This window comes from Puma concolor, chromosome E2, assembly GCF_028749965.1.
Source record: "Puma concolor isolate L17-30 chromosome E2, mPumCon1.1.hap2, whole genome shotgun sequence".
Taxonomy (NCBI): Eukaryota; Metazoa; Chordata; class Mammalia; order Carnivora; family Felidae; genus Puma; species Puma concolor.
The window spans coordinates 42,789,779-42,803,785 of NC_141681.1; the positions used below are offsets into that span (position 1 = coordinate 42,789,779).

Genomic DNA, 14,007 nt, shown 5'->3' on the forward strand with positions numbered 1-14,007 from the left:
TCTGGGTCAACAGGACTTTCCTTTTAACCGTTTACGAATGTTGTACCACTTCCCTCTGGCCTTCCTGCTTGCCGATGAGAAATTTAGTTATTCGACGTGTTCCCCTCCTTAGAATGATGTGATTTTTCCTCTGGCTGCTCAAGATTTGTACTTTGTCCTTGGTTTTTGCTGTTTGGTTATGATGTATCTGAGTGTGGGTTTCCTCAAGAGTCTTTTGTTTGGGGTTTTGCTGAGCTTCCTGAATCTTGTTTTTCACCAGATCTGGGACGTTTTCAGCCATTATTTTCTCTGCTCCACACTCTCACTCCCCTCCTGTAACTCTGATGACATAAATGTTAGACTTTTTGATATTGGCCCACAGGCCTCTTTTTGGTCTTTTTCTCTCTCTCTGTTTAAATCAGATCATTTCTATTGATCTGTCATCAAGTTCATTGACTCTTTCTTCTGTCATGTCTGTTCTGCTGTTATTATGAGCCCATCTAGTGAATTTCTTATTTTGGTTATTGTATTTTTCATTTCTAAAATCCTCATTTGGTTCTCCTTTATATCTTTTCTTTATTTGCTGAGACCTTTTCATCTTTCTGTCTGTTTGGCCGTATTCTTGGAGCATGCTTATAATAGCTGCTTTAAAGTCTGCCACATAATTCCAACATTTTTATCATTTTGGGGTTAGCGTCTATCAATTGTCTTTTGCCAGTTGAGGTTTTCCTGATTGGTTGTATACCAAGTAATTTTGGATTGCATCCTGAACATATTGACATTTTGGACATTATGTTATAAGACCTTAGGTCTTGTTTGTTTGTTTATTTATTTTTTAATATATATAATTTATTGTCAAATTGGTTTCCATACAACACCCAGTACTCATCCCAAGAGGTGCCCTCCTCAGTGCCCATCACCCCCTTTTCTCTCTCCCCCACCCCCCATCAACCCTCAGTTTGTTCTCAGTATTTTTTTTTTTTAATTTTTTTTTTCAACGTTTATTTATTTTTGGGACAGAGAGAGACAGAGCATGAATGGGGGAGGGGCAGAGAGAGAGGGAGACACAGAATTGGAAACAGGCTCCAGGCTCTGAGCCATCAGCCCAGAGCCCGACGCGGGGCTCGAACTCCCGGACCGCGAGATCGTGACCTGGCTGAAGTCAGACGCTTAACCGACTGCGCCACCCAGGCGCCCCAGTATTTTTTTTTTTTAATGAAATTTGTTGTCAAATTGGTTTCCATACAACACCCAGTGCTCATCCCAACAGGTGCCTCAGTACCCATCACCCACCCACCCCTCCCTCCCACCCCCCATCCACCCTCAGTTCTCAGTTTTTAGGTGTCTCTTATGTTTTGGCTCCCTCCCTCTCTAACCATTTTTTTTCTTCCCCTCCCCCATGGTCTTCTGTTAAGTTTCTCAGGATCCACATAGGAGTGAAAACATGTGGTATCTGTCTTTCTCTGCCTGACTTATTTCACTTAGCATAACACTCTCCAGTTCCATCCACATTGCTACAAAAGGCCAGATTTCATTCTTTCTCATTGCCAAGTAGTATTCCATTGTATAAATAAACCACATCTTTATCCATTCATCAGTTGATGGACATTTAGTCTCTTTCCATTATTTGGCTATTGTTGAGAGTGCTGCTGTAAACATTGGGGTACAAGTGCCCCTATGCATCAGCACTCCTGTATCCCTTGGGTAAATTCCTAGCAGTGCTCTTGCTGGGTCATAGGGTAGGTCTATTTTTAATTTTTTGAGGAACCTCCACACTGTTTTCCAGAGCAGCTACACCAGTTTGCATTCCCACCTTAGGTCTTGTTTAAATTTGAGGGAGAATGGTGAAGGTTTGTTTTAGCAGACAATTGACCTAATTAGGTTCAGGCCCCTGCCTTCATTAACCTCTAATTTTGGACCTCTGAAGGCTGATAGACTCTTGAAAACAGGACAGAAGCACTGTGCTGGTTTCAACTGCATTTTTGTGAGTCCTTTGCAATTCTGATTAATGACCTGTCTCCATGAGAACCTTCAGCTACTTCTACCAGTCAGCTCGCTCTGCAGTTGTTGAATCAGAAACATCACAAGAATAAATGCCATGTGAGTGGCCATTGTTTAGTTAGACCGTGTGTAGTATGGAGACCCATGTACCTGAGCATAAACATAAGAGAGTGTGTGTGTGTGTGTGTGTGTGTGTGTGTGTGTGTTTCTAGAACGTCTGACTCCCCTCACCTCTGCTTCTTCATTCCTGACTCATTTCATTGTTAATACAGAGTGTAAGCAAAGGTGTGGATCCACAGACTGAAGGAGAAGGGAGCCGCCCATCCATGGACTTATTTAAGGCCATCTTTGCCAGCTCCTCCGATGAGAAGTCCTCATCCTCTGAGGATGAGCAAGGCGACAGTGAGGATGATCAGGCAGGTACCGGGGAAGCTGACTTCAAAAGCTCCCAAGAAACTGACTCAGCGGAAACATCATCCGTGGCACGTGGTATGTCGCTACTTTAGATTTGGGGATCTAAAGAAGAAAATGAGGACGTGTCTAGAGAAGCTGCTTTTTTGTTTAGTGTGCAGTTTTAAACCAGGAGAATTAGCGGGCAGCGATGTTTTAATCTTGTATATTTTCAGTTGTGGATTTGGATGTAAATTTCTGGTGCATTTTTATGATAGTTATGCTTGATAATACCGATTTTCCCACTTATCTTAGTTGAGAAGAATTAAAAAATAGTAGAATTTTTGTTTAAAAAATAGCGTGTTTTGTTTTTTTTTTTAATTGGTTGATGATGAGGTGCTAGGATTATTGGCAACTTTTGGTCCTGAAGTATACAGGGCTCTTCCGCCAGCCGGGAGTTTGGACGGGAAAGGAAGTCATTGGGCGCTTGTCAGGGTGGGAGGTTTTTCAGATGCTTGGGTGGGTGGACAGAATTTTCCATCTCAGCCTTTTGGGGGGGGGGGGGGCGGGGAGAGGGGTTTCTAGCCCCGACAGTGTGTGGTAGACTTGGGTATAAGTTTTGAGGGCCTTGAACCAAGAAGTTACATAGAGATCTAAAACATCGCTTATTCTTAGGCAGTTTGCAAATGGCTGTTTCCTATTTCTGTGGAAAAAAGTAACCAGCTTGTTTGTTATTACAAAGCGATATATACTTGAACTGTAAAAGTTTACAAATATAGAACTGTGGAAAGCCCAGGATCCTTGGAATCCCGCTTCCCCGAGATAAACATTGTCAATACTTTGATGCATGCTTTTCCAGGTTTTTTGCATTTTTCTTTCCTCTGTATGAAAACATAGTCATCTGTTTAAAAAATGGCATTACCAATGTGAACATGGTAGTGTGTTTATATTCAGTTTTCCCCCTCTTTGATCATTTATTTTGAATGAAATTAAGCTTTCTGAGTTGGGACTGTCTTAGATCCCTGTTTGTAAGTTTTTATTCTTCTCTGAGGATATCTTTCCTCGAGGACATCTTGCAACCCTTGAGGTCTCAGTGAGGTGACCTGGAGCGTGTGCTGTATATGCCCCTCTGTTGTCGCCACTGGCGCACTTGCTTGCAGGTGCCTCGTGCGACTGAATTCCCAGCTCAAATGTCCCCGAGGTTGGAGGTCAGGTTTGCCTGCTGTATCCTCAGCAAAGTGGTAAAGAAAAGCTTACATTATCTGGTGGCAACAGGTCTTAATTAAAGATTCAAACAGGTTAATATTGGTAAAATATTAATTAATACTAACATAAATAGACAAAATTAATACCCTGGTGTTTTTCAGCTAGCGAGCCGGTAGCCCAGGAGCCCGCACCTTCCTTTCCGATACAAAAGATGCAGATAGATGAAAGAGAAGCGTTCGGCCCACGGCTGCCTCCCGTCTTCTGCCCCAGTGAGTTGAGAGCTCCTTGGTTCACCCGTTTGCATCGGCACCAGCGTCTCCCCTGAGCTGTGACAGCTCTAACCGTGTTATTACTTCCGCCCACCTAGGCCAACACGAGGCTGACCAAATACCTACAGTTGACCTGTGAGCAAGGCGGGGTTTAGGGGCGCCAACACCATGCACAGTTGAAAATCTGCATATAGCTTTGGACTCCCCCCAAAACTTAACTGTTAATACCCAAATGTGGCCCGGAAGCCTTACGGATGACATGAACAGTTGATTAACATTTATTATATATGTTATATGTATTATATCTTGTGTTCTTACAGTAAAGTAAGCTAGAGAAAAGCAACTGTTATTAAGAAAATCATAAGAGAAAACATGTTTACCTTACTGTACTGGATTTACTTAAAAAAAAAAAAAAACCCACCATGGTGGAACTGCACGGCTCAAACTTGTGTTGTTTGAGATCAACTGTACATATGTTTGTTTCTGGTTTTTTTGTTCTTAGCTACATTTTGCATCTCATTACTTCCACCTAGTGCCTAAATGAGAATTGTTGCTTTACAGCCTGAGACCTTTAAACTTTTTTTTCCTTCAACTTTCCGTTATATATAATAGAGTCCCGAGTATCTCAAATGGTGTCACTTACAGAAATAAAAAAGTAAAAATCTAGGACGCAGAGATGGGTGAGGAATTGTAGGGAGAAGGGTAGTCTGAGACTTTTACTGTGTTGGCTGATGTAGCAAATAAAGCAAAAGTAATTCTTTCAGAAGTAAACACAGTCCATCCTCCGTCCCCAGTATCGGTCAACAACTTCCATTCAGTGTCTTAAATGGACAGTTTTGTTAAAATGTTTAGACTGGATTATCATCTCCTTGAAGGCCAGGTTAACAAACATCTGATAAACTGGCCCAGGTATATAAATGACATAATTCTGTTATCTGCTTCATAGTTTCCTATAGCACCCACGTATAAATATTCGTTTGATTAATTAAGCCAGCCTTCAAAGAGGTGATAAAAAGTGTGATGTTTTGAAAAATTGAAATGAATGTATTTATTATTTGCTTTAGTTCAGATCTCCAGCTTAAAGTAAGTGTATTGGAATTTAAGAGCAAAGTTATTTATTCCCATTTCCCAGACCGTCCTTGATATCCTTGTAATAGTTAATTACTTAATTTTGTCTGTGGGTTTTTGAGGGGGAATGGTTTTTCAAAAACAAGCACTTAAAAAACAAAAGTTTGGAGGAGTCAGATTTTAAAATATCTGACCAAACAATAGGACCAGAGAGTTACAGGCACCTGTTACCTAGATTTGGAAAATATCCATTCTTCTGAATTCCCTTCAAACTTTTCTTTAGGTGGAAAAAATTGATTTTTGTTGGTTTGGTGACCTGGAGGTTGATGACCTATGAAAACATTGTTGTCAGAGTTTGGAGGTGGAGAATTTAAGTGTATGCTACTTGCTTGGTCCTTTTTAATGATTATGTACATTATGTTGTTTTCATGCTAATTTTCTAGGGTTTTTTTCAACTTAGAAGATAAAACGCATATGTAATGTGCTTTAGTAAAGGGAGGATGATGTGAGGGGAGCTGACGTTTATGTGCCAGATTCTGGGCTACGGGATTCATGTGCACGGTTCTGTCCAATCCTCTGTGTCCCCGAGAGAGCAAGGATTCTTCCTGTCACTATTCACGGATGGGGAAACTGAGGCTTGGAGAGGCTGAGCAACGTGCGGAAGGTCAGGGAGAAGCTGGCAGCCAAGCTGAGGTTCAGACTCTGGTCTGTCTCCTGAGCTGCCTGAGGATGTTAAATTAAAACAGGCTTGTGCTTTTTCTCTCCCGACTCTATCTCCATCTGACGCATCTGGCAGATAAGGCTGTGGCAAGATACGGGTTGGCTCACACAAGTCTTGCATTGAGGCTTCTGGCAGTTTCTAAATATAGAGCTACCAGGTGACAGGTAACCCGTTTGTCAGCGAGGCAGGGCAGGAGTCCCACCTTAATGCTAAACATTCCACCTACGTCACGTTCCTTGTTCAACAATTTGGGCTTTATTTTCCCCAATAGTTCACATGTTACGTTTGTGTTTCAGATGTTCGTCAGAAACTCGAGGCACCTCAGAAAGAGAAACATAAAAAAAACAAAGAAAAACGTAAGACCAAGAAAGAGCACAGACGGAGGAAAGAGAAGGTAAGTAACTTCCGGGTGTCTTGGACAGGATGCAGGCTCTGATGTCCCTGCTTCTGTCATGCAGACAAGCCCCCAGGGGTGACAGGGGAAGCCAGGCAGGGAGAATATCTGGTGGCCGAGGTGGGGGCACACAGGCCTCTCCATACCTTGGCAGGAATGTGGACACTCATGTACGCCTTCAGTTTGCAGGAATTTTGTTTTTCTTTCAGGCAGAATATTTTAACTATTCAGTTCTACTTTAGAAACATTTTATTTGTGAACATGAAAAAGTTGGGGGAAAGGACATTTAAATACTTGGGAGTAATGGTTGAATCTTAATAAAGTAGTGTTAATTGGTTACTCGTTCAATATCAAATGAAGATATTCTTTTGAACATTTTTCCTCAACTGCTCTGTCATCATTATGGATAGAGAGTTGGGTTCAAAGCTTGCTGTTGGAGGTCAAGGAACTTTGGAAGAGTAGCGTGTGCTTTCACTTTGACACCCCTGTCCCACCATCCGTGTGTTTTCAGCGATGGCACAGGCTTTTAATTCAGTTGATGTTAGTGTTGGGCCCCAGAGTGGTCAGGACAGTGGTGGAATTGAGAACAAACAGCTCCGTGATTGGCTACCAGAAAGAAAGGATTCCTGAGCAGGGAAGATGATGAACATCCGACAGGGAAAAACTGGTGCTGCCAGGTTTGAAAACCAAATTCATTCGTTTCTTACCAGCGGATCTGCTGTTCTCTGACCTTCTACTGTTTTCTTCATTGTGCTTCTTCTCATTGTACCATCCTGATACGTAGTTTATCACATGTGCCTAACAATGTGGCCCCGGTCAGGTTCATGCGAGGTGGCAGGGGTCACCTTGATGACATGGTGAAGCGCGGTTCATGAGCAAACGGCTGAGAAAGAATTCTTGAAACGCTTTTGGTGCAAAAAGGTGATTTTATTAAAGCACGGGGACAGGACCCAAGGCAGAAAGCTGCACCGGGGTTGTGAGAGTGACTGATTGTATACTTTTAAGTAAGTTTCTAAGGAATTTGGAAGCAAGGCTTTCAGGACCTTGAGGGGCTAGCTGCTGTTAAGATAAGGTGACTTTTAGTCTTTAATCGAACATCAACGTGAAGGCACTAAGGCAGCCACGAGTTCCTCGAGGAAGGTCACACTCTGCACGTTTCTATTGGTGGTGTGTATCAGTGGGCTGCAAGCTGTAGGGAGATTTCATTGCAGCTACGTTTCTCTTGCCTTTGTCTCCCTCATCAACCTTGGAGGAGACAGATGGGGGCTAAGTGTCAAGATGGCATCCTGACCACATCTGCCCGGTTCTGCCGTGTCTGTTGCCAGAGGGTCAGTTCAGAGTGTGTGCGCGCAGCTGTGTGGTCTGGTCTGTCCCATCGTAGACTGAAGCTCGCTCCAAATGAGATGTTTTGTCTTTGTTTTTGAATGACTCCGGCAACCAAATGCCTCCTTAGCCTGTCATTGTGCCCAGTCAGGGAGGGAAACGCCCAGTTGTCCCCCCTCCCCCACCGCCCTTTTCTTTTTCAGAAGAAGAAACACCGGAAGCACAAACACAAAGGCAAGCAAAAGAATAAAAAACCAGAGAAGAGCAGTAGTTCTGAGAGCACAGACAGCAGCGACAGCCCGAGTGGTGAAGAAGGGACTGTAGACCTGTCACCCCAGGAACTGCTGAGAAGGTAGGCAGTGGGGGGCACTGGTTTTCAGAAACCTTCCAAGGCTTGTTGGAAACTCTGTGTATTTGCTGAGAGGCAAACGTCAGAAATGATCAATATGGATATCGAAAAAGAAAGAAAAAAGAAAGAAAGAAAACCAAGAAAGGTACTCAGGACCCCAGTGTGTTCCACTTCGGTTCATGCCCCTCCTAGGAGGGGACGGGTGGAGGGTGGCGCTGGGGGTTGTTGCGGTCCTATCTGGATGTCACAGTCTTCACTGCTGCACAGCCTGGCCCCCACGGAGCCAGGAAGGGGACGTCCATCTGCGGGCCCGGGATGAAAGGGGAGGCACAGGTGAGCCCTGGCCATGTCAGCCCTACCTGCTGAACCAGCTCATTAAAGGAAGAGTAGCTTGGTCCTGTTCTTAGTCCCCATGCCTCCGAGGGCCTCCTCCTCCGTTCTCTACTCCGGTTTCTTAGCCATTTGATGTTGTTCTACCCACCTGCATTAACCACTGTGGCCTTGTAGGTGTATCTTGCTGTCTGGAAATACAAGTGCCACCCCCTTGTTCGTTTCCATTTACTTCTTCAGAACGGACAGCACATTCTCATGATTCAAAAGTACAGAGATAAGCATTTCAGTTTAATCCCGAGCCTCCTGAAGTGGCTGTGCCAACTTACATTTCCCTCTCCTCCTGCATGCCGGCGTGATGGTAAGGTGCCCACACCACGGGCATTGCTCATTTCATCATGCACTCCAGCGAGGCAGACACGTGGGTCCCCTCATCTCCCAGGTGGGACGGCCAGGCCCAGGGAGGTTAGGCCTTGACGATTTGGGGCCAAATCTTGAGGATTTGGGGCCGTCTGATGAGTCATTCCTGCGGGGACACCCCTCAGTGCCCATCTGGAGGGCGTGGTGGGAGGGCGGGAGCAGGGCTTGCTGTGGGACACTGTGCAGCAATCAGAAAACGTGGGCAGAGAGCTGTGTGCTGATTGGCATCTAAAACTTACCATCAGGAGATCAAAAGCTGCAGAACGGTATATCCAGGCAGTGCTGTAAATGTTAAAATGTCCTCTGGCCTTTGGATTTCCCTGTGTGTACATTTATGTACATCCATGCACAGGAAGAGGGCTGGAGGGGTTCTTCCCACACCTGAGAGCACCTCTCTCCAAGGAAGGGAGGGTCAGAGGTGTGGAGTGCACTTAAATCTTCACTCTTGTGGTTGTTAAAGGTTTAGTCCCCCCGCTCCTCCCCACCGAGCCTCCTGGGTTCTAACCTTGGAGCCCCGAGGGCCCTCCACCCTTTGTGCCTCACCCCTGTCTTCTGCAAAGGACAGTGGGAGGCTCATGACCACAGGGGTCTCATTTGCATCCCCAGCACCTGGCATGGAGTGTTACTCTTGGTAAGGGCCCTGATGATTTTCTGCTGTGACAGTGCCACTTGGTTCTGGGTGGAACCGTGGTCTGCCGCCTCCACCCCTTTCCCGTGAGACACCCCTCTCCTTCCTGTCTCTATCAGATTGTCTTGCCCATTCTAGAATTTCACAGACGTAGAATCATACAGCTAAGCAAACACCTTAGTGCACACACATACATATATGTGCACAGACCATCACCTTCCAGCTCCATGCATTCTCACCGCCTGATCAAGCGATATGCCAGCACCCCACAGCTGCTCGTGTCTCCTCCCACTTGGCATGCCTACCCGCATTCCCAGAGGTAGCCCCTCTTCTGTCACCGTTGGTTACTCTACTGCTTGGACTTTACTTAAAGGAACCATGTATGACTCTTGAATTGGTTTGTGAGAGTCCTCCATGTTATCAGCTGCAGCAGCTCGTTCGTCCTCATTGCCAGGGAGTATCCCTTTATGTGACCACACCAGAGCGTTCATCTCTTCTGTTGTTGCGGACATGTGGTTTTTCACTTTGGGGCTGTTGAGCAAGGATCTAGAGCCAGTGTGACCCAGCTCTAGTCAATGAACACCCTTGTGTGCATGAAGCTGAGATTTAAGACTGCCAGCTCAGGAGCCCTTGGCCCTAGAGCAAACATGGTGTTTTTTTTCAGCTCCTTCCCAAAGGTCCTACAGGAGCTAGGTTGAGTAGGATTAGAACTTGCTTTTATAAACAGGTCCTAATATGAGATGTGGAGACTGAGTCTCCCTGTGTATTTGGGGGTGACAGAGAAGCATTTTTAAGAATGCAGATTAAACTGATGCTTCTAGGGCCGCCTGGGTGGTTCAGTCGGTTGAGCATCTGATTCTTGATTTCAGCTCAGGTTATGATCCCAGGGTCATGGGATCGAGCCCTGCATCGGGTTCCGAGCTGAGTGTGGAACCTGCTTAAGATTCTCCCTCTCTCGCTCGCTCGCTCTCTCCCTCCCTCTCTCCTGCTTGTGCTCTCTTTCTCAAATTAAAAAAAATAAAAATAAATGATGGTTTCACGGTCTGTGGTCGTCCTCTGTATTCTATGAGTCCAGATGTACCACTGTGAGTTGGGGAGGTCTGGTGTGCTCGGCCCCCAAGGAGCTATCTGGCTTTCGGTTCTTATCTAATTGTCCTCTCTCTTTTATTTCCTTTTCTAGGCTGAAAAGTCTTCCACTAAGGCGGCAGTAATTGAATTCTGCCCTGGTCTGTCCCAGTACCAGATCTCCTCCATGATGGAAGCTCGTTGATTGCTAAGTTAATACATTGTACAGATTGTATTTATATGTAAATTCATGCTGTAAAATAATTTTTAAAACCTTGACATTTCAAAGGCTGCCTTGGAAGGTTGCAGAAATTGATTTCTATTTTTAACCTCAGTTAGTGTCAGAGGAAATAATTCAGACTGTACAGTTTAATTAAAATGGAATTTTTCTATTTTCTTTTTGATTTTTTTTTTTATTTCCTGAAACTTTAAAAAAGAAATGAAAAGTGAAGGGTTTTCTCTAGTTTTGTTAATGGGGAAAGCCGAGTCCAGATAAAGACATTTGGCCTTACATAAGGACTCATGTGAGAGGGAGGTGGTCCCCACGTGGCTCTTGCCTCTCCTAGTTGAGAGTGGTGGCTGGGAGTCCAGCAGGGGGCCCAGCATCAGGGTCCTGGCAGGTGGCCTCAGCCTCTCCAGGTGGACATCCCCCAAGTGTCCCACATAGTCTCCCATACCAAGAGCTGGGGAGTGTGCGCCCACAGCCCGGGTCACACAGGCATCAGGTCCTTGCTCTGCAGCCCTGGGGCCCCCCTCCCAGGCTGCCTCATCTGCACTAACCAGACTTTTGAGAAAAGTGCTGGCATTCAAAGTGACCTCATAGAAAGATCAGAACAACTGAACAAGTTTAAAAATAGCAAGAAGGAAGAAGACCACTTCAGCCACCCAGAGATGACAACCCTTAATGTTGTGGAATATCCACCCAGTCTTTTTCTATCTGTGGGGCTGCTACCCGACTGGAGGTGACATTCGTTCTCTCCTATTGTCATTGACATTGGGACACATCTCTCCTTCGTACTCTCATATGCGTCCCCGCCTCCAACAGCTGCATCTTAATTCATGCATGGCCCATTCTAGATCTAGTGATCACGTCTCTCTTGTTCACGTGAGGTGGGTCCGCCACGAGCCCCTGCGCAGGCCGAGGGCACACAGAAATCGTCCTGGGACAGGGAGCCAGGGAGAACCAAAGGAAAGCCCTGGGGGTGGGGCTGCTCGTTTCACATGCTTGGCCTCATACCTCTTGTGCCCAGGGCCGGAACCCCGTTTTTCTGGGAGTAAGCGTGTTCCGCGTGGAGGGGAAGCAACGAGATCGCAGCGCGAGGGGGAGGGCGTGGCGTTCCCAGGAAGCGGGCACTGGGCGCAGGCGCGTGGCGCCACCGTTCATTCGTGGCCTGGCCGGGGTGCTGGGTGTCGGCAAACCAGCGGGTGGGGCTCTGAGATGGCCTCGGAGCCACCCTGCGCCCCCGGCTCCCCGGAAGCCCCGGACAAGGGCAAGAAGACAGTGTCACAGCAGTGTGAAGTACAGCCGCCTTTGGTCCCCTCCGGCGACATTGAGCATCCGCCCCAGAAGCTGCCCCGTGCGGCCCTGGTCAGGGGCTATGGCCGCTTCCATCTGTCGATTGTGGAAGCACGCCAGGCCCAGCTGCTGTCCCGCTTGGACCCCCTGGAGGTGGGCAAGCGCTCACTGCCATCCGAGAAGCACTCGATGCCTGAGGAGAAGTTCTGGGGCGACCAGGAGTCCCTCTCCAAGGTCAGACCACCGGGGGCGGGGGCGAGGAGCACAGGCTTGACCCCCACACGTGGGGAGGGCGCAGTGAGCCGGGTAAGGGACCTGTGGGGACCAACTTGGCATTGCCGGGGGCCCCTGAGTGAAGCCCTTGGGCTGCTGTCCCTGGGAAAACAAGGCTGCCCTGGGGGAGAAGGACAATGTTCCAAAGCAGGGGATCCTGACCCAACCCAGAGTGTGGTTTCTGGCTGAGCCTCCCAAATGTCCCCATGGTGACAAGTGCATACCCCAGGGTCGGTGAAGGAGCCCTCCACGCCCATGAAACAGAGTTAGCTCCAGCAGCAACAGAAAACTTAGAAGAATAAAAAAATAAAAACCTACCAACACTACTTTGTCTTCTCAGCGATAGCTGGAGAGACACCGCATTGAAACAAAGGCTGGTGGCCTGTCAACAGAATTCTTGGGGATGAGAAAAGGATTTCCACACCGAAACCCCCCACGGAGGGTTTAAAATCAGAGCAGAGCACTGAAACAAAATTAGAAAACAAGCTCCTGGGATACTCTGAGACTCAAAGAACAAATATAAAGGAACTAGAACTGTGAGAGAAAAGGTCATGCATGCCGGAGAGATCCAGAAGAGCCAATATACATACAGGAGGTGTTGGAGAGGGAGAGGGAGCAGGGGGAGGAGAAATACCGAAGGAAAACAGTGAAGAGACTCTCCCTGGGTTGAGGAAGACTGAATTGTTCCCATGGAAAGAAATGGTCCAGTTCAATGCGAGATGGGAGGCAAAATTCGCCTGCCTGGGGAGGGTAGGAGCGAGGCTGTGGCGCCCACAGACCACAGACGGAACAGCCTGGGATCAGGTTGAGGTGCTAGGCTTCCTGGCCCGCCCTCAGAACACCTGGGAGCGGAGCCCACAACGGGGATTGCTGATGGCACTAAAAGTGCCAACGCTTTTAGTCATGATACTTGTTCTGCTTTTTAAGTGAAATTAAAGGAGAGCACAGACATTATATTTTTTCTCAGTAGAACATCCCCAAGACTCCAATTCAATAGATATAATTTGTTTTTAAACAAGTCTCCCTAGGAGCCTTGCCCCCATTAACCCATATCTCTGTACTGAGGCAAGAAATGTTTCTAGCTTCTTCTGTAACCTTACAGAGATATTTTATTTTATGCATTTCCCAGCACATATATGTATATCTTCTTCCTCTTCTTCTTCTTCTTCTTCTAACATAAATGGAAGCATACCTTAGACCCCTTATGCACCTAATTTCAATTTTTTTACTTAAGGTATTTTAGAGATCTTTCCATATCAGTAAAGAAACATCTTCCTTGCTCTTTTTTATGGAAGTATCCCACTGGCTAGCCATTTCCTGAGGACTTTGACCAGTCTCCTGTGGATGCACATTCAGACGGCTTATGATTTTTTGGGCCTAAGGTTTTTATGACCCATTAAGATGACAGAAGCTGAGAAATTCCAAGTTTTCCCAGAGGATGTTTCTGACCTAAGAATTCTCTACCTGACCAAACTGCTGATTCCCAATAAAGGCAACAGAAAGATATTTTCTTTAGACCTGCAAAGACTCAGAATGATGCTTCTTTTTGAGGACAAACTTACTCGGGGGAGCACTCCAGCAAACGGGGAAAAAAAGAAAAAGAAAAACTCCGGTAAGGGAAAGATCGGTTTAGAATAAACAGTGGAGAGTAATGACTCAAAACAATACAATCTGGAGGTGATTATACAGTGAGATTAACGTGGTGGTGTAGCTCAATGAAAATGTTACCAAATGACCCCTTAAAAGGAAAGTGCACAATGCAAAACTTAATGTTAAGTTAATAACGTTCCAGATGATTTCATCGAAATCTCTGAGATGATTTGCTAAAGCACATTCTCAATAGATAGTGCTTCATTCTTGGTTTTTATTTAATGCACACTCAACACACGAATGGCTCTCGGTATTTTAAAAAAGAATCGGCTCAACACCCCCACCAGTGGCTTCCTGGCGCATTTAAGATGAAGTCCAGAGATCTGACCATGACCTTCCAGGCCTTTTCGCATCTGGCTCGTCTCCCTATTCTCCTGCTCGCCTGTGACCTGTGAACCTCCAGGCAGGGACGGCCTCGGGTCCCT

At 46.3% G+C, this 14,007-nt stretch overlaps 2 protein-coding genes across 4 annotated transcripts in view; both read left to right on the forward strand.

The window, feature by feature from the left end:
* GPATCH1 (G-patch domain containing 1) overlaps positions 1-10,535 on the forward strand; it is a 40,527-nt gene extending 29,992 nt beyond the window's left edge. For all 3 annotated transcript variants that reach the window (XM_086689589.1, XM_086689590.1, XM_086689591.1), the window contains 5 exons: positions 2,253-2,469; positions 3,738-3,845; positions 5,931-6,028; positions 7,555-7,703; positions 10,259-10,535. In XM_086689589.1, coding sequence (XP_086545715.1) covers positions 2,253-2,469; positions 3,738-3,845; positions 5,931-6,028; positions 7,555-7,703; positions 10,259-10,289 — 603 coding nt within the window. In that variant the 3' untranslated portion in view covers positions 10,290-10,535. The remainder of the gene's footprint in view (positions 1-2,252; positions 2,470-3,737; positions 3,846-5,930; positions 6,029-7,554; positions 7,704-10,258) is intronic.
* Positions 10,536-11,581: 1,046 nt separating this feature from the next.
* Positions 11,582-14,007, forward strand: part of WDR88 (WD repeat domain 88) — a 41,865-nt gene continuing 39,439 nt past the window's right edge. The window contains 1 exon segment of the mRNA XM_025914723.2: positions 11,582-11,893. Coding sequence (XP_025770508.2) covers positions 11,582-11,893 — 312 coding nt within the window.